This window comes from Tasmannia lanceolata, unplaced genomic scaffold, assembly GCF_043159265.1.
Source record: "Tasmannia lanceolata isolate RefF3 unplaced genomic scaffold, GAP_Taslan_0.1 ptg000005l, whole genome shotgun sequence".
Classification (NCBI taxonomy): domain Eukaryota; kingdom Viridiplantae; phylum Streptophyta; class Magnoliopsida; order Canellales; family Winteraceae; genus Tasmannia; species Tasmannia lanceolata.
The window spans coordinates 20,344,941-20,363,631 of NW_027518682.1; the positions used below are offsets into that span (position 1 = coordinate 20,344,941).

Sequence of the window (18,691 nt, forward strand, 5' to 3'; positions counted from 1 at the left end):
ATTAGTCCTTGATTTCCACGTCACTTTTTTTTTCCATACAAAATATCTTAAAAAGATGAGATTTCATAGGCAATCCTCCTCTCCCTCCCCCTCTCCCTCCTAGTTAACTTGCATTCAAACAGAATAAAGTTCATGATTTTCCCAAGGTTAGCATGACATCCAAAATCTTGCCTTCCATATACTTTACTTCCCAAAAGAATGCTCAAGCATCCAAACAGATTTAAAGGGCCTAGCCTAATGCGTAACTGCACTTATGAATCTTTTGTTGTATTGGTTAGGTATCTACCATTTGGTATTAGAGTAGCCATCATGTGCCATGTTCGAGCCGCGAAAGGGGTGATGTTACAGGCTTAAGTGGGGGCCAGCTTAGGTATGGGCTGTGGAGAGGACCACATGAAAAGGCCTATCTGGTAAAAAGCCAGAGTGAAAGCTGCCAAAGTGAAGTTGCTACGTAGTGAGCTGGTGCAGAAGTAGCGACTTGTGGAAAGGGCTACCCGGAAAAAAGTAAGAGTGAAAGCCGTCATAGTATGCGGAATCGTTGTGGTATGTTATGGTACCAAGTGGGGCCTGCCTAGGTACACGACCTTTTTTTTTTTTTTTGTTAAGATGGGTTTCAATGGGAACTCCTACCGATTTATTGGATAAAGAGAAAGATGATCCAATAAAAGTACAAAACCAACCCTAACTCGGAACATGCGAGGGAGGGAGAACCAAAGCTCGGCACATATGAGCGACAGACACTATGGCAAAGAGCTCAGAGTGCTCAATACTTGTGAATTACATAGTAAGCTATTTGGAAGGGGTATGCTGGGGCGTTTTCTTGCCACATTTTCTTAAGAACTACCTGCCATGCTATGCCATGCCATGCCATGATGCATTTGATTCCTAAGTTCCGTGCCTAAGCGCAACGTGTTTCGGCGGTTCTAGAGCTGTTTTTTGTGGTATTGGTTAGGTACATAACACAATCGCACCCAACCGCGTTCCAGATCGCAAAAAACGCACAAGAGTGAGTGGTGGAGGAGTGCAGCGTAGGGCCATGCCTGGAAAATGAGAGGTGGAGTCGCATTTCTCTCTTCAGCCCTTCACTCGCCAAGTCTCTTCTCCTCCGTTTCTCACCTCAACGCTCCCATCTCATTCCCAAACATTCTCTTCTCTCCTGTCGTGAGAAACCCTAATCTTACGAAGCTAATAACTCCTTTCCGACGTCCCATCTCTGCAATGGCTTCTGCTTACAAGCCAGAGGAAGCTAGGGTTCCTCCCGCCCTTCAATTGCCCCCACCTCCCATATCCAAGGTATTTTCTCCTTTCTATTCCTCTCTCCATATCGTTCTCCTGTCGAAGTCGGTGCTTTTTTTTATGGGCAAGCTGGGGTTAGGCATGACCCCTACCAGAATTTAATGAAGAAAAATATTACAATCGAGTATAGAGAACTCCACTACACACAATATCTAAGAGAGCAGATGTAATAGACCCTTCCCTTTAAAATCATTTCTGATCCACATCTCTTCTTCACCCACAGAGTGTCTTGGTTTTCGTCTATGATTAAGTCGGTGGTTTTAGGGTGTAGTATAGTTCTTCCTCTGAGATTTTTTTTGTCGTACAGTTTTCGTCTGTAATATTTCACAAGTTTTGAGATGTTATGATGTGACAGGAGATTCTGAAATTTCTCTACTTTTTTATTGAATATTGTCTGGTTATTATGTCTTTGCGGGGTTTGATGTGTTACATGGGCTTTGTATTATAAGGCTTTTGATCCAGTGGGTGAGTGCTTCTTAGAAATTATTTAAATTGTAATTTGCAATGAACCAAATGGCCTACGTCTTCTTGGACTATGATTCGGATTTCACTTATAATTTTATGAATGTCAGGAGGCATTGGTGGTTTTAAGATATGAAATAAGAAACTGCACTGGTGTGTCGGATCATTATAGTAACTTAATATGCTGGAGAAAAAGTTCCCAACTGGATGTAGGGTTCCACACTATCTCAAGTCAATGTTTTAAAGTATGATAAGCTGGGTTGGTGTCAGGTTAACCGAATTGAATCACCATAATGGTTGGTCTGGTTCTAAGTTGTAAATCTCGTTTCGTTCCGGAATCCGGAACGAAATGCAGTTGGATTTTGTTTCGTTCTGGATTTCGGACTGTTTCTCGGTCCGTTTCAGTCCGAAACGGGCGAAACACCCTGTTTCGCCACCCTGTTTCGCCAGAAAATGCCTGAAAATGTGGAAAAATTTGAAAAATTACACTATATGCCATTATAGCCGTTGGGAGTATTTTTTGACGATTCTACCCTGATTTTATGACCGTTTTATAGCCTTTGGAAGGGTATTTTCCATCTTTTTGCATCCACAAGCCTATATATACCCCTTTAACCATTGTTTTTCCACATTCTTCTTTTACAAACTTCATTTACACTTTCCCACCAACTAAGATCTACTCTAATCTTCTTTTAAGCTCTTCAAGCTTCTCTAATCTTCTTCTAATTTCACTTTTACACTCTTTCCCACATCTAAGATCAAGATCAAGATCAAGATCATTTCTCTAAGGGGGGGAGCAAAGCTTGAAAATTACATACAAGACAAAGGGCTTATCTCTTCGATCTCTTCCTCTTCCAAAGGCTCCAACTTTGGTTCATTTAATTGTTTCTTATAATTTTCTAATAATTTCTGATTTTTTTGGATTTTTTCCATATTGTTAACTATTTAAAAAAAAAAATTCCCTCCTGGAAGCGGAACGAAACGGCCGAAACACCGAAGCATACCGTTTCTGTGGCCAGAATGAAACGGCGAATGAAACAGATTTTACAACTTAGGTCAGGTTACATTGAGTATTTGATCCTTGGCCTTACTGTAGTTTTATATTGGGGGGAATTGGTCACGAGATCCATGTTGAGAGGTCTTAAAAAGAGAACTAGTTAATCATTCGATTGGCTTGTATGATTGGACCATCAGTTTTGTGCAACTTCTTTTTATCACATATCATTATGATAACAAGTTATGGTCTTCTGTTTGAAATGAAATGAAGGGCATTGTTGATTTCTTAAAATTTAAATTGTCTTCATCAAACATTGACACTCCGGTTTATTATTTCAGTTTAAAATCGCACTCTGCCAACTTTCGGTAACTCCAGATAAGGAGAGAAACATTGCTCATGCTCGCAAAGCAATAGAGGAGGCTACAGAAAAGGGTGCTCAACTTGTTCTCTTACCTGTAAGTTATACAGACTAGATCTCTGAGGTGTTTTGCTCAAATTATGTTCATGGGCTTTCATAGACTTGTGCTAGGTTACATGCAAAATTTAAGCTGCAATTTTTTGAAGTACACCATTATTTTCTAATTATTGGACAGAGCTCATACTTCATAGGGAAGGAACCTGCTCAAGCACTTGAAAAGTATTCCTCTCATTATAGGAAAATTGAGAGTATTCATCTCATTATAGGAAAATTATGCTTTACATATTTGCACATCTTGTGCCTCATCAATCTAAAGCTATCTATGTTTTAATGAAGTTTACGATTCAAGTTTTTATATATATATTTTTAGCAATCTGATATCTATTAAAAGTTCAATTCATTACTACACTACTGCTCATCAATTAACATGCACCGAATCAAAATTTAGAACAAAGTTGTTGAAGTACATTTAGAAAATTTTAGGTTATTGAACTAATTGACTCCAAATCCCTATGCATGACAAACCACCAGGATTCCGTGTCCTCCCCCATGTTACCTGAATTTACATTGGGCAGATTCGGGTCTCCCACCAGCTTCCCATTCAATCCATCTTCAATCCTAGGCTTGAGCTTTTGAATGGCAACAATTTATTAACTCAAACAAATCTTCATTGAGCGTTTGAATGTATGGGAGGAACCAAATTTTCTGTTGAAGCGTCGGCAATCCCTTCATTGATTGTATCCTCCTTATCGCCCATATCTTATGTTGTGTCATTGGCTGCTTCCCAACAATTTATCCTCAATGTACTCCTTGTGCGACTTTATTTCTATGATAGAATGTAGCAATATAAGTTTCATAGGTTATACGTTTTATCTAGGGAAGGTAGAAATTAATTGTTGATAACCTCGCCAATGCATAGAAATTATTTCGCAGCACAATTTAAATGACAATGAAATTCGAATACTTTGTAGTTTTCACTCTCACAATTAAAACATAAATTATTAAAGAGACTCACAAATTTATTTTCTAGATATTTAATATGAACTGACAAATTTTATTTTCTAGATATTTAATAATTAATATGAATGTGTCCATTGTGGATATAAATTATTAAAGTGCTCACTGTAAATAAAAATAGAGTTACCAGATGCCACAACACACACTACACCCCAGCAAGCTTCTACTTCATCTTTTACCAATGACAATGACTTACCAAAATGAATTTATGCTTCACACATTGTCTTTTGCAGTTAACTAATGCGTTTGGTGAGAAAAGCATTTAAGACATGCAATCTAGACATTCTTTATATGTTAAGTTGAGGATATTGGTGCAAGGGCTAGAGGATGGCACGAAAGTCCATGCATAGGAAAGAAACTACGATGCTACTGAGGAAAATAATCAACAATATTACATTAAAATGTCTTGGGAGTTGTGACGCGGTTAGATTGAGCTGGATTCAGATGGAGCATCCGACTACTCCCAGGTGGTCTCCCCATATCTCCTGCTTTTTAAAGCTAAACTTTGATGTTTCTAGCTTTGGGAACCCGGGTCTTGCCCGCTTTGAGGGTCTTTTGCATGGCTCTGATAGCTTGGTCATGTGGATTCTCTCTGATCTATTGGGGAGACTGATTCAAATAAGGAAGTCCAGACCCTTTCGAGAGGCATTCGTCTCATGGACCATTCCCTCCTGGATACTTTGGTAGTTGAGGGTGACTCCCTCAACGTCATTAGATGGGTGAAGGGGGGTAAGGAATTCCTATGGAGATTTTCGAACGCCATCAAAGAGATTCTTGACACTTATTAGGGTCATGCCATGTCCTTCCAGCATGCTTTTTGTTATGGTAACGGTGTGATGGTTCGGCTTGCTCGCTCTAGTTTTGCGATAGCGACTCTGGAGGTGGTTGATCACCGACCCTTGTGGCTTTTTTTGTATCTTCACTTTCGCTTTTGTTTCGGCGTTGTTCTTCTTTTGTGCCTTATTCTAATAAAATTATTACCATTACAAAAAATAATACATTAAAATATTAACCATTTAAAAAATACATTAAAACGTTAAAGAAAACTTATTAAAACTGCTACCTCCTAGAAGTTTTAAACGAATATTCAATGCATGTGGAAATTTAATACACCGATTGAAGATGAAATTCCATGCCAATACATGTAGGCCACTAAAAATCAATCCTATATCATACGCCCGCTCGTTTGGAAATATCTATAGCAATGGTTGGTGCTATCTTATTGCTTATGAAATAGTAATCATGCTTACTCTTTCTAGAGAGGTTTGTGCTGTTTGTGTTTTACATTCATTGTGACATTGTTGCTGGAGGAATTTCTTGCGTTACTTGGGAAGATATATTGTTACTATGGTGATCTCTTTCATGTCAGGAAATTTGGAATAGTCCATATTCAAACGATAGCTTTCCAGTATATGCAGAGGATATTGATGCTGGTGGTGATGCATCTCCATCATCTTCAATGCTGTCTGAAGTTGCTCGCATTCGAAAGATTACAATAGTTGGTGGCTCTATACCAGAACGTTCTGGTGATCGGTTGTACAATACATGCTGTGTGTTTGGTACTGATGGAAAGCTTAAGGCCAAACACAGAAAGGTATGAAGTGTTTTCTTTTGCAGGGTTTACATGGTATGAGAACATGAAATTCATTATTTTCTTCCTTTTTCCTTGTGGTATACTTGAAGGGTGAGCATGGATCTCTTGTATTATGAAGCTAAAAATCAATGTTTCCTCGGCCAAACCTTTTAGTATTTTTAGCCTTGCGCAGCACTACAACGTAGTGTCTTGTTTGATGTTTCTACTGATTCCTGGTGAGTGGATGACCCTCTGGGCTCTTTTCCAGTTTTTTTAGCGGATCATTGGAGGCTAAACATCACTGTTAGGTTCCTAAAAGCACTTTGTTATTTAATGTCCTATAATTTCTTGTTCTTAATTATCTTATAGCAGAGAAAATCTTTTTGAACTGTGGCTGCTTTCATCAAGGAAAACAGTCATTGTACAACAGGGATCCAATGCCATGTGTACTGTGATCAGGTCCATGAATCTTGTCGGCCATTACGAGTCCTGCCAGTTGCACCTGGTCCCATCATCATTTGTTGGTCCTTTCCCCTTGATCAAGGGTGATGGCAAAGTCTTCGTTTTAGACTTTCTCCAATTCATTGACTGATTGCATGGATTGATCTTGCTAATGGGAAATAGACTCACTAGGTCCTGTAGTGATGACCCACCATATCAATGGTGGGTTCACCAAACACTTGTGCGATTGTGGTGCATGTAAGGTGCATTTGACCTTTTTGTTTAATCAAAAGACTGTCTTGCTAGTCAAATCTCTTTTTTGAGATGGGTATCCACTGTGACCCTTGATTGTGACCCTTGATGAGTTAAAACGCACATATTTGTGGATATTTGTTTCTGGCATTGTCCACGAACTGAACATGATTGTTAAACTTTAGATTCAACAATTTCTCCAATTCATTGATTGATTGCACAGATCGATCTTGCGAATGGGACCTAGACACACTAGAGTCTCTAGTGATGGCCCGTGATATCAATGTTGTGATCACCAAACACTTGCGCGATTTATCTTTTTGTAGGGCTTTTCTTAATGCCCTTAACAGACTTTGGCTAGAAAAAAAACAATACCAGATCTCACTAAAATTATCTGTTAGAATCCACAGGGTAAGTATCTTCATTATGGCCTGTAAGAATGGGAGCAAACATTGTCTTAAAAATCTGCTTGAACAGCCATTTCTCTATGTAACTTGATTGGTTTTGATTAGGAAAAATGTAATAATATTTGTTGCTCTTGATTCGGAGATGGAAATAATTATCCTGAGAATACGAATCCGTATTCCTGTATGTATCAACGTATCCGTGCTCAGGTGCTACATCTTTTTTATTTTCAGCTCATCTTTATTGAATGGTCCTTGTGATGTAGTTTGCTGGAATAGAATCTCTGACGTAGGGGCTGTGTTGTTGAGTTACAGATACATCTTTTTGACATTGACATTCCGGGGAAGATTACCTTCAAGGAATCAAAGACTCTTACAGCAGGGGAGAAGCCTACAATTGTAGATACAGGTTTGGCTTGCTTACTTGCATGAAGGCCTTCACAGTTTTAAGGCATCATCTTTCCGTGTCGACACGTGACACTTTTGTCCGTGTCCGCAAATCATAGCTTTTTCACAAGTTTCCCGTTTAATTTAAAATGTGGGAAACAGTTTTTGGCCTCTATTAATGACAAGGCAAAAACAGAATTGCTTGGTTTCCTGACTGGTTATAAAACCTACTCCTAAAAATGATTGCATTTCCACCCTCTTTTATTTGACTTTTCAGGAAAAGAAAAACAAATAGGGATGGAGATTCTGGAAAAAGGGTCTGAAATATCCATTTCCATAAAATTAGATATAGTGGCTGCTTGTATGAAAAACCAAGATAATGTGATTTGAACCCGAAACCCTTATAGGGTAAGCAAATACACGTAATCAGCATACCACATGCTTTCTTTTGTTATATTATAGAAAAAATATAAAATATGCAATATATATTGAAAACCGAGAGATCTCTAATCTCTAAAAAACAGGGATCTAACACGATGTGCAACCGATGACAAGATGATATGCAAAAAAACACAAACACACAAAGCAAGGAAACACAAGATTTACGTGGTTCGAAAGTGTGCCTACGTCCATGGGAGAAAGGAGTTTCACTATTTCTATTAGCGTAGAAATCCTGTTGAGGGTATAATGGAATTATAAGATAAAATGATTGAAGAGGAGAAATCCTGTTGAGGGAATGCTACACTGATTTTCATTAAAGCATTCTAGTGACTATTGCGTATTAACTTGTCTTTTATAAAAGGAATAGCCAAAAGTCTAAACTACCCTTAATGAAGGGTAGTCAACTAGACATGTACAAGACATAAGGTATACACATATCTTTAACAAAATTCACTCTTTTTTTCCTCTCGAACGTTTTGAAATGTGTACTTCGCCGAATTATTCTCATTTGCTCTGGAAACTCTGCTTCAAGTACTTGCAAGTGGTTGAATTTTCAACTCAGTTAAAAAAATGACTTCGAGTTAAATGCTGCAACTAATCGCTGAAACCATTTTTAATTAGTTCTTGGAATTGTTTCAACTGCTTAACTGCTTACTATTATGTGTCAACATAAAATATCATTCCATGACATTTATTATCAAGAGATACATAGACTTAAGTAGAATATAAAGTGTATCGAGCCCTTCATTATCCTTGTAATAACTAAAGTACTGCTAATCCTGTTGGAGTTTTTACTGGTTCTTATACTCATGGTTTTGCCAAATCTGTTCTCTTTACAAGTATACCAGACTTGTTTTTTAGATGCTTATTTGTCAAATCTCTTATATTTATGTTCTACGCAGCTTTTGTTTCTTATCCTTGGTACTTATTGTGTAGAGAATTGATTTTCTAAACGGAGAGAGAGAGAGAGAGAGAGAGAGAGAGAGAGAGAGAGAGAGAGAGAGAGAGAGAGAGAGAGAGAGAGAGAGAGAGAGAGAGAGAGAGAGAGAGAGAGAGAGAGAGAGAGAGAGAGAGAGAGAGAGAGAGAGAGAGTTGATTTTCTATTTTGATTAGATTTAGATTAATATTTGGTACTTTCTTCATGTTATATTGTTTTATGGATTATACTTCCATTCTACACATTAAAAACTATCACTTTGTGGGTGCAGATGTAGGGCGGATTGGTATAGGTATTTGTTATGACATTCGGTTCCAAGAACTTGCAATGCTTTATGGAGCCAGAGGTCTTTCTAATATTTTTCTCATAAATAGTTAATTCATGCTTTTACTTTGGTATGTACGTTTTCTATTCATTTATCTTTTGAATAGCTTTCGTTTTCTATTTATTGTTGGGTAATAAGATTAATGCAAACATTTTTATCAATTTTATTTGTGTTAAGGATATCAATGTGAGCCTTGGCGCAATGGTAAGGTTGCTCCATTGTGACCTGGTGGTCATGGGTTCGCGTCATGGAAACAGCCTCTCTGCAAAGCAGGGGTAAGGCTGCGTACTTCTAGCCCTCCCCAGACCCCGCAATGATGGGAGCCTCGTGCACTGGGCCACCCCCTTTTTTAAGGACTTGAACCATTTTAAGAAGGAATGCAAAGGAATGTTTTAAGTACTGTCATTTGAAAGTTTATATAGTACTGTCATTCAGAAGTTTATATGGTGGCATTGTTGTATTTTTGACATACTCTTGTAATTTCAAATCATTATAAAGGTAGTATGTAATATTTATTACGGTGCTGTCTGAATAAGGCTCAACCCTCACACAATTGCCATAGTTGGTTATGGAAGCTATATAGTTTAAAGGGTCTGTAACAAAATGATTTTTGTTTTTGTTTTGATGTAGTTGTGTTGTACCGAAGCTTGTCTTGGTGTAGATAACTGTTTATTTGGTCTGAATGCGAGGAAATTTCTTTCCAATGGGTTGGTCTTCTTTTTTCTTTTCCGAATGGTGGTAAAACTTCGTCAAAAGGCAGAGGAGAAAAAAGTCAAAAACTCCACTCAACTCAACTAAGCCTTTGTCCCAAACTAGTTGGGCGGAGGGAAAAAAAAAACCAAGCCCAATAATAACCGAGACGGTCACTAAAAACGGACAAGGATAACAATGCAATGCTGTTAAAGTAAAAGATAAATAACGCCTTTCTCCAACAGCTTAAGCTTTTGGAGAAGTTGGTAAGTTTCTAACAATTTCACATTATATCAGAGCGGTCGATCCGAGCGACCTGCTGATCACAACATCCGTGAGTACGTCCTCCGGCGGACAGCCGATCTAGCCGTCCGCTGGGAATTGCACCCAATCATCTACACTTCTACCAGTTGCGCAAATCCTACCTCTTTTTCCTTAGGTTTTCTTTCTCTACTCTTAGATTGTAGTCTCTGCCTACTTTTTCGTTCCTTTTGTTTTCCTTGATTTGTCATTCTCCATCTCCATAATTGCACACCTTCTTTTGGTATTTCAAAATCCAGTCTTTTGATTAATGCACCCCTTGATTTCATTTTCTATATTTCCCCTAGTATTTTTAATGCACTCATTTTATTTCAAGACCCCATATTTGATATATGCATTGTTTTTCACGTATTGTCCCAATATTTGTCATCTGAGCCGCTTGTTGTCTTTTTTTTTTCTCCTTCTCCATCCCTTTTTCTTTGTCCTATTTCAGTTGAGTTACCTCTTCGAGGTGCGTGCCTAAAATTGATTACTCTACTCAGTTGAGAGGCCTCCATTCTTTGAGGTTCGTGTCTGAGAGAGTCAAATTCCATGAGGATCGGTAATTACTGACCCATGATTTCTCGCCCATCGTGATCCATTCTTGCCCATCGTGGCTCATTCTTGCCCATTCCGGCATTGGTCTATTTTGACCCATTTCTTGCCCATTCCGGCATTGGTCCATAGTGACGCATTTCTACTCACCCATCGAGGCTTGAGCATCATCTAGCTCCTTTGAGGCTATGATATACTGGCTTCTAAGCCCTCTTCGCGACACATGAACAAGCGGCGTCTTCTTCGGCATTCAGTATCGGTTATCATCAGCAACAACATCAGGGGATATTCATCATCAATCTTCAGCAGTGCTCTTCACATCAAAAGATTCTATTTTCTTATGGGGAGAAAATTTTATTTTCTTATTGGGGAATTTCATTGTAATCAAACACATGTTGATTTTTCAATCCACATACGTTTGAGGGGGCATGTTAGAATATGTGAGATCTCACAATCAGATTATGTTGAATTCACACCGTTGGATCACCATGGTGCTAGATTAGGCAAGTGGGTTGAATAGGGTAACCTGGCTAGATTAGGTAGCTAGCTTAAATTAGCAATTAGGCTAATCTTAGTAGGTAGGATTTCTAGAATTATCTCTTGCCTTGGTTATACTTATTTCTTTCTATGTTTATCTTGTATGTGCTCTATATAAGCACACCTTGAGATCCATTGTAATTCATTCAAGAATAATAGAAATTCTCTAAAATTCTTCATGGTATCAGAGCCAAAGTTCTCTAGTTCAAACCTCCCGGATAGCAAAAATCCACATGCGATGGTCGGCCCAAAGTGGGACCACATGTGCCACGTGTTTGCGAAGTGGGCCACACGTGCAGGGGAGTGTTAGAGTAAAAGATAAATAACGCCTTTCTCCAACAGCTTAAGCTTTTGGAGAAGTTGGTAAGTTTCTAACAATTTCACAAATGCAAAAAGAAAGTGGCCAAAAGGTCCAGAACATGGCCTTAAGTAAGAAATGCATCACTAACAAGAAGCCTCTCATGAGCAACACAATTAAAGGTAAGCTCGTTCGTTTCCATGGTAGCTGACCAGAGAACATTCTGAAAGTCAACACCCTGCCCCTTAGTCTGAAAAAATTTCATCGAAGGCTTGCGCAAATCGCCATGGATAGATCGTCTGGTAAAGAAATTCATAGAAGGCTTCTACTAATTGCCTTGGATAGATCCTCATCCAAGACCAGTGCCACCACTTTCTCCTTAGAGTAGTTCGATAACACCTCTAGGACGGTAGGACCAGAAATAATGGTTTTGGTATGACCATTATGGTCCCTAATAATGCCACCAATACCAATAGACCACCCGGTTTACCTATGCAAGATCCATCGAAATTCAGCTTGACATGACCAAGTGGGGGAGCAGTCGTGTATGTTTAATAAGGCATTCATTCTCTTTGAATTCAACGATGTTGGAACGTACTGATGGTAATACTATTCTTAGTATGATGTTGTTTATGCTAATAGATACTGTTTAGCATATTACTAGTGTGAGCTACCTGCTTCTTCAAGCTGTCAAAACACAATGAGTGGTGCCAAGGTGCTAGTCTAATCTAAATACCACCTTGCCAATAAAGAGTTGAATTATTTGTAGTTGACTTTATGATGGAAAATTCGTAGAGGAAAGTGGGATAAATCATCTATATATATTAAGTACCAAACTGCTCTTCCATTTCTTTGGGTTTAACTTCTAAATTTATTTGACAAAGGCGTTATCAAAATGATGGGTTTCTTCATTATAATTTCAAAGCAGTTGTCTAAAACTTCCAAGTTGTCAATTTTCTTGCTTGGGCTTTCCCATTATTTCCTTTTCATTAGCCTTTGATCTTATATGGTATAGGCATTTACTCTTTTTTATTTATTAGTGATGTACCGTATCTCATTATCTCATCGCATTCCTTGGTGTTTCAATACCAATTCTGTTCTTTGGACCAATTATTTCCTTTCCCCCCAATATATATACTGTGTCAAAGAGAATTTAGTATATACAATTATGTAAGTGATGAAAGGGGGTGATAATTTCTTTTCACTTTTCTCGTTATCTTAGTATTATTTTCCATTACCTATTTATGAATTCTGCAAGTGTGTTTTTTTTTTGGTCCTTATTGATTCTCTCTTTTTTCATGAAATTTTTCTAAAGGATTCATTAGCTGACCCCAACTAGTTTGGGACAAAGGCTTAGTTGAGTTGAGTATTGATTCTCTCTTTGTTTGATTTTTACTGATCAATCGAGTATGGTGATCTGGATGCCAGGTGCTCATTTACTATGTTATCCTGGAGCATTTAATATGACTACTGGTCCATTGCACTGGGAATTGCTGCAAAGGGCGAGGTACTGATGTATTTTGTTACTTCCCATTTGTTAATTTCCATCCAGAAGTTTGCTTATTGAATGGATGCCATTATGTAAAAATTTATAACAATGCATCTGTTCGTTCATAAAGGATATAGAGAAATAGAGCTGGAGAGAAAATGGAGGATGTGGTGTATGTAAACAACACTCTTCAGAAGTTAGGTTTCGGTGCACCAAAGTAGCATCCATACATGGAAACATGTAGGAGGGTGCATATACTTGTGCTACAAGATAAACTTTTCCCTTGGAGGACTCGATGTTATTTGTGGGCTTAGAGTGTCTTCAAATAGAATTATCTTATGTGTTTCATGTACAAAAAAGGAGGGGAACCGTTTCTTCATAGATAAGGTGTAAGTGTTCATATATAAGGGTGTTGCATATGACGGGCTTTCTCGTTTATTGTTTATGTTGAGTTAATTTCTGTTATTCATGTTATTTTGGAAATATTGATATTCTCCTAATCTTGAAGGTATGCAACTTATATTATATGCGAAAAGCTTATGTGTAAATTATATGTATATTTTATGGTATTTAGTTCTACTTTCCAACCATTTTCCCAGCTGATAGAGTTAGACATCACCCGATATATGAATTGGTAGGACGATATTACCATAATCACTGAATGAATGTGGCTTTGGTGTGGTCATGGCAGCGTGGAGAGGAGTCCCATCACCATGAACCGAGAGACCTTGGAGGACAATTTGATGAGAGAGGAGCTCTGAACCCCTTAGAGGAGTATGGATTATGTATCACATGGTGCAGTAATGGTGGGGAAGATCTGAGATCCTAGCCCTGTGGAGGCCAACATCGACAAAGGAAACATGTATTGTGGGAAGAGAAGCCCAAAGCAGAGGAGTGAGAATGTTCATTTTGAGCCTAGCGGCGGGGCTTCACCAAGCAAGGGGGCATATGTGTTCGAGCCAGATACCCTAAAGATGGCAAGGACACAGGTATGTGTTCGGTACCCAACCATTCTCCTTCAATTTTAGTCACCCCTGAAGTTGCACATTCAGGGTGGCGACCTAGGGTAGAGATGGTGGATAGGGAAGGGGTGGTGTTGAGTTGTCAACACTCCCTCTTCCAGAGGATAGACCCCGAGGTTTTAATTTGGATGGGGTTGCTGGAGATGGAGGACTTCCCTGAGGAAATAAAGGAGTCTGACTCCTTGAGTGAGCCTTCTGCATCAGGTTTTCTGGCTATGTTGGGGGAGGGAAACGATGGGGGATTGAGGTACTGCATAGAAGGGCAAGTTGGCAGATAACATGTAGTATGGGCGGTACATCAAGGGATATAGGGGAGATGATGTATCACAACCATGTGAAATCTTTGTGATCTATTAAGATGGATGAATAGGTTCGGTGGAAGGAATGGCTGGAGGAAGAGAAAAAGAAGTGGGTGAAGACGGTCTTGCCAGAGGTGTCTTCCTCCAGCGTTGACTTTCTTTGGGGTGACTTTTGGGAGTGCTTGATTGAGCCGAATAAGTGCAATGTTGTGCTGAAAATGGGACGGTCATTGGGGGTTCGCTTTACGGAGGACATGAGCAGTAGGAAAGTCCCCAGGAAGCTCAAAAACAACTGTAAGGTATTTCAGACACAGAAAAAAAAAGGATAAGGAAAGAGGGGAAGAGGAAACGAAGGTTAACTATTGAAGCTCCTATCTTGGAACATTAGGAGGCTTGACTCTTATGAAAAAAAATATGGATGCTATCGAAGTGGTTACTGGATGGAGGATTTGTTTTATGATCATTCAGGAAACAAAGGAGTGCAAGCTTGATGCAATGATCCATCAGATGTGGGGCAACAAGGATTTTAATTGGGCTGATGTACCAACAAGGGGAAAAATGAGGGGATCCTGATGGTTTGGAATTTATATATTGCTGCTAGATAGAACTCCTTGAGAGGATATTAATTTTACTCTCTTTCTGTCATGTTTTTGACGAACGCAAGAATCTTAAATTGGTGCTCTCTATTGTTTATGGGCCTAATGCCCTAAGGAGGCATTTGTTTTGGAATGAACTAGATGCTGACACAACTAGTGAAGTTATAGGTTATAATCGAGCCACGTCAAATTCTGGTTGAAAACTATTTCCAAACCCCTCTTAGGCTGTAGAAACCAATAAATTCCTTCTCAACTCGGATTGAACACAATGTGTAGCAACAAAACGTCAATAAACGATGCATTGGTACACAATCACACAAGAAAGCACAAGATTTACGTGGTTTGGTAGTGTGCCTACTACATCCACGGAGAAGAGTTTCTACTAGTTCAATTTAGGGTTACAAACTTCTCTTCTTCTTGGCCATGAAAACAGAAAGAACCTAGCTACCCATAACCCCGACATGTGGCTTATGTATCAATGCCACTACATAGAGAAATTACCAAAATACCCTTTAGTGCAAAACCATAAATTAAAATTTTCTTCTGGGATGCTGCCCCGGAAACCCCAAGAAGCTCAACTTGCATGTCCGTCGCACGCATTAGCCCGTCAAGGTCCTGTATAATTCCAGAATACAAGACATCTGCACAACATAGGCCTAGGCTTGCCTTGAGCCCTTGAGAATTTCTAGAAGGGCTCCCTCTAATCAAGGGTACAGTTTCAACTTTCAGTTTTGGTCGTGAAAGAACTTGAAACACTTCGGTTTCGTATGGAATTTTTGGTGGAAATCCGGTAAAATCATGGAAGCATACAGAAACGCATGCTAAGGATGAACATTTAAGATAAACTTAAGTGCTAGAATAAGCACCAATACACTAAAAAACCACAGCATAAGAGAAAAATCCACCCGTAATGGTTTACCAACATCAAAATCCTTGTGATAAGAGGTATTGTGTATGTTTGATAATTCAATACATACCAGATTTGACATGTAATTTATATAAATGTTTATACATGATACATGCACTGCATTAGACATATAATTCATCCCCCCCCAACACACACACACACACACACACACACACAATTGTAAATATTTATGCTCTTCTGTTTGACTAATGTTTTCTTTTATTGGTATGAAATAAAAAAAGAGAAGAGCAGGCCCTTAACCACTGGACAAAGCTTAATGTTGTACTATGTTGAGTGAGATATCACTTGCTGTGTATCTTTCTTCATTTCCTGTAATATTATGCTAATTTTCATTCGGTTTTGGGTTGCTCGCTAGGCGATCTTGATGGAATGCTCATGTTGATATTACATTATGCAAATTTTGTAATTTTTTAAAGCTGCCATCACTTCTTATATTCATGATTACTGATGCTTGTATTTGGTTTCATATTCCAGGGCTGCTGATAATCAGGTATTTCTATGCAACTGTGCATCTTGTCCTTATTTTGGCAGATAAGTCATAAGCTTCAATCGTTATTTCATCAGTCAACTTAGAATTATGAAGAAAAAAAATGACTTCTACGATGAAGCTTTATAAGATTTCATGCTCGTTTAAAACATGATTTTTGAGAGGTGAACCGATGTTTAATTCTTCCGTAGTCTCTAATCTAGTGATTAACTCACTGGAAATGTACTTGCAATTGATAACATTGCCTAGATATCTTTCTTTTCATTTTCTTGGGAATGCTGGATAATAAGATACAATTTGTTGTAAAGAAGATGACCAAAATACTCCTGGTTTTGTTTGAATGACTGGGACGCCAATTTCGCTTTAATTTTCTGAACATTTTTTCTAATCAAGTGGCTATCTAATTTATTGGGTGTCATCAAATGGCAGTTATATGTGGCTACTTGTTCACCTGCTCGAGATGCAGGTGCTGGTTACGTTGCTTGGGGTCACTCTACCCTTGTTGGACCAGTAAGTGGAAACCAGAACTCTGAAAATCAATTTCCTTTTATCACAAAAAACAATAAAACATTCCCTTCTAGACGAAGCTATGTGACAACTGGGTTTCTAAAATTTGCTGAAACCATTATTTACCCAATGGCATGAGCTCAAATGAGATTTGTATAAACATTTTTAATTGAGGGTTGGTTTTGGACTTTTGTTTGTTTTGCTAACTAATGAGGTGCTTATCATTTCCTCAGTTTTTTAAAGTCCATGTCTGGGTTTTAAAGAATCGAATCTGCTTTTTATCTATTTTCCTGGCAGTTTGGAGAAGTGATTGCAACTACTGAACATGATGAGGCAATGATCATAGCGGAGATTGACTATTCACTCATTGAACTCAGAAGGTTAAATGCTTATTAAATTAGGAGAATCCTACTTTGCACTTCATGGATGCCTTTCTTTACGAGTCAAATCCTTCTTTTCTTAGTTGTATCTAAACTTCCTGATGCCCTTTTATGCAGAACGAACCTCCCGCTAGAGAAGCAAAGGCGAGGGGATCTGTACCAGTTGGTTGATGTCCAAAGGTTGAGTTCTCAATAGACCAACAAAGTTTTCGCTGCCGACTGGATAAAGATAATTATAACTACTGTTTAAAATGTCGGCAGTATCGATTAAAATCTGAGGCCATGCAACTCTCATACTCTCCACAGGTGCGTTATTGTCGTCTTTTATCATGTCATAATCATTATACTCATGAAAATACTGGAGCAACAATAATGTGGAAGAAGGCTTGTGGCCTGTTTGGAAGACAGTAGAGAGACACTCTTTGGTACTACAATTTCGTGCTCCCATTAGTGGAAACTGTGGACTTTCATTTAGAACCATGAATTATATGGATTAATGAGATTCCATCTTTTCATGGATGGGTCCGACGTTCCTAGCAATTGGACAAGTTAAATGTGGTCGCCCTTGTATTTTTCAGGCCGTTTTTTGCTTCCTTGTGTATTTATTGTTAAGAGATTGTTTCACCTCCATTACGGCATTGCTTGAAAATCAGCCTTTCACTCCTTTTTTTTGTGTGCAATTTCTACCCTTCACAACAAAGTGAAAGGCAGAAATTGCACAAAAAAGGAGTGAAGGGTTGAAATTGCACAAAAAAAAGGAGTGAAAGGCTGATTTTGGGGCGACACTTAGGGCCGGGCCACTTTAATGGGGCTGTACCCTCGACAATAGAAATACTTGGATAATCTGTTCTTGGGCTTAGCTATCCTGCTTGGATAAGTTCATCCCTAAATTAAATCGTTGCTTTTCCGCAATTTTGTGCTTATAGAAAATTGGTGTAGAAGGGTATTTTTCTCTCTGCAACAAGTTATATAAAGAACACAAACACAATGCGATTCCAAAATTGTAGGGATTAGGAAACAAAATAATGAAAATATAGAAGATGAAATGCAATTATACAAACCCAAAATTTGAGGGTTTGAGAAATACTAAGATCATGAACTATATATTTAAACCGGGTCAGCTCATAGCCATAGAGCGGTTTTCAACTTTTGCAGAAGAATGAGCGACCATGGGTTGCTTATTAGCATGGCAAGAAATTTAACTTGTGCCAGCCTGCCAGTGAGTATTATATATCCCGTAGTGGATGGGGTCGAGTTTCAACTTCTTAGAATGGGCAACAATAGGATGCTCAAGTCATTCGAAGGACGGTTACTTCATCCGCATACGCAAGAACATAAAATTTCTATTTGAGAGTGAAAAGAGAATGAACTGCAACTGATTGAGTGTCCTACCTCCTCCAAGAGCAGTACAAAATTTGGCAAGCCATAGTCAAGAAGTATGTTTGAGACCATATACCCCTTGTGCATATATTCAAAAGGAGGTGTCCTACAAACATTCTCAAGAAAAAAAAAAAAAAAACACCATTTAAAATTCATTATTAATATCTAATTATCACACTTCAAATTTTAGCTCAAGCACTACCTAATAGACATCAAACAATGAAATTTTTTGTGATAGGGCAAATGTCTCATGGTAGTCAAGGCCCTCAGTTT

The 18,691-nt window shown here is 38.5% G+C and overlaps 1 protein-coding gene across 1 annotated transcript; it reads left to right on the plus strand.

The window, feature by feature from the left end:
* Window positions 1-932: 932 nt before the first annotated feature.
* LOC143877891 (Nitrilase/cyanide hydratase and apolipoprotein N-acyltransferase family protein) lies at window positions 933-17,629 on the plus strand. The gene is made up of 10 exons (XM_077380196.1): window positions 933-1,293; window positions 3,094-3,210; window positions 5,560-5,784; window positions 7,176-7,269; window positions 8,897-8,971; window positions 12,759-12,837; window positions 16,139-16,154; window positions 16,581-16,661; window positions 16,956-17,038; window positions 17,156-17,629. The coding sequence occupies exons 1-10, from the start codon at window positions 1,048-1,050 to the stop codon at window positions 17,232-17,234; spliced, it is 1,095 nt and encodes a 364-aa protein (XP_077236311.1). The 5' UTR covers window positions 933-1,047; the 3' UTR covers window positions 17,235-17,629.
* The last annotated feature ends 1,062 nt before the right edge of the window (window positions 17,630-18,691 follow it).

Coding starts and splice junctions, on each gene's coding strand:
- LOC143877891 (XM_077380196.1), top strand. CDS start 1,048: ATGAGAGGTGGAGTCGCATTTCTCTCTTCAGCCCTTCACTCGCCAAGT. Junction 16,662..16,955: donor ACTCTACCCTTGTTGGACCA/GTAAGTGGAAAC, acceptor TTTTCCTGGCAG/TTTGGAGAAGTGATTGCAAC. Junction 17,039..17,155: donor TCACTCATTGAACTCAGAAG/GTTAAATGCTTA, acceptor CCTTTTATGCAG/AACGAACCTCCCGCTAGAGA.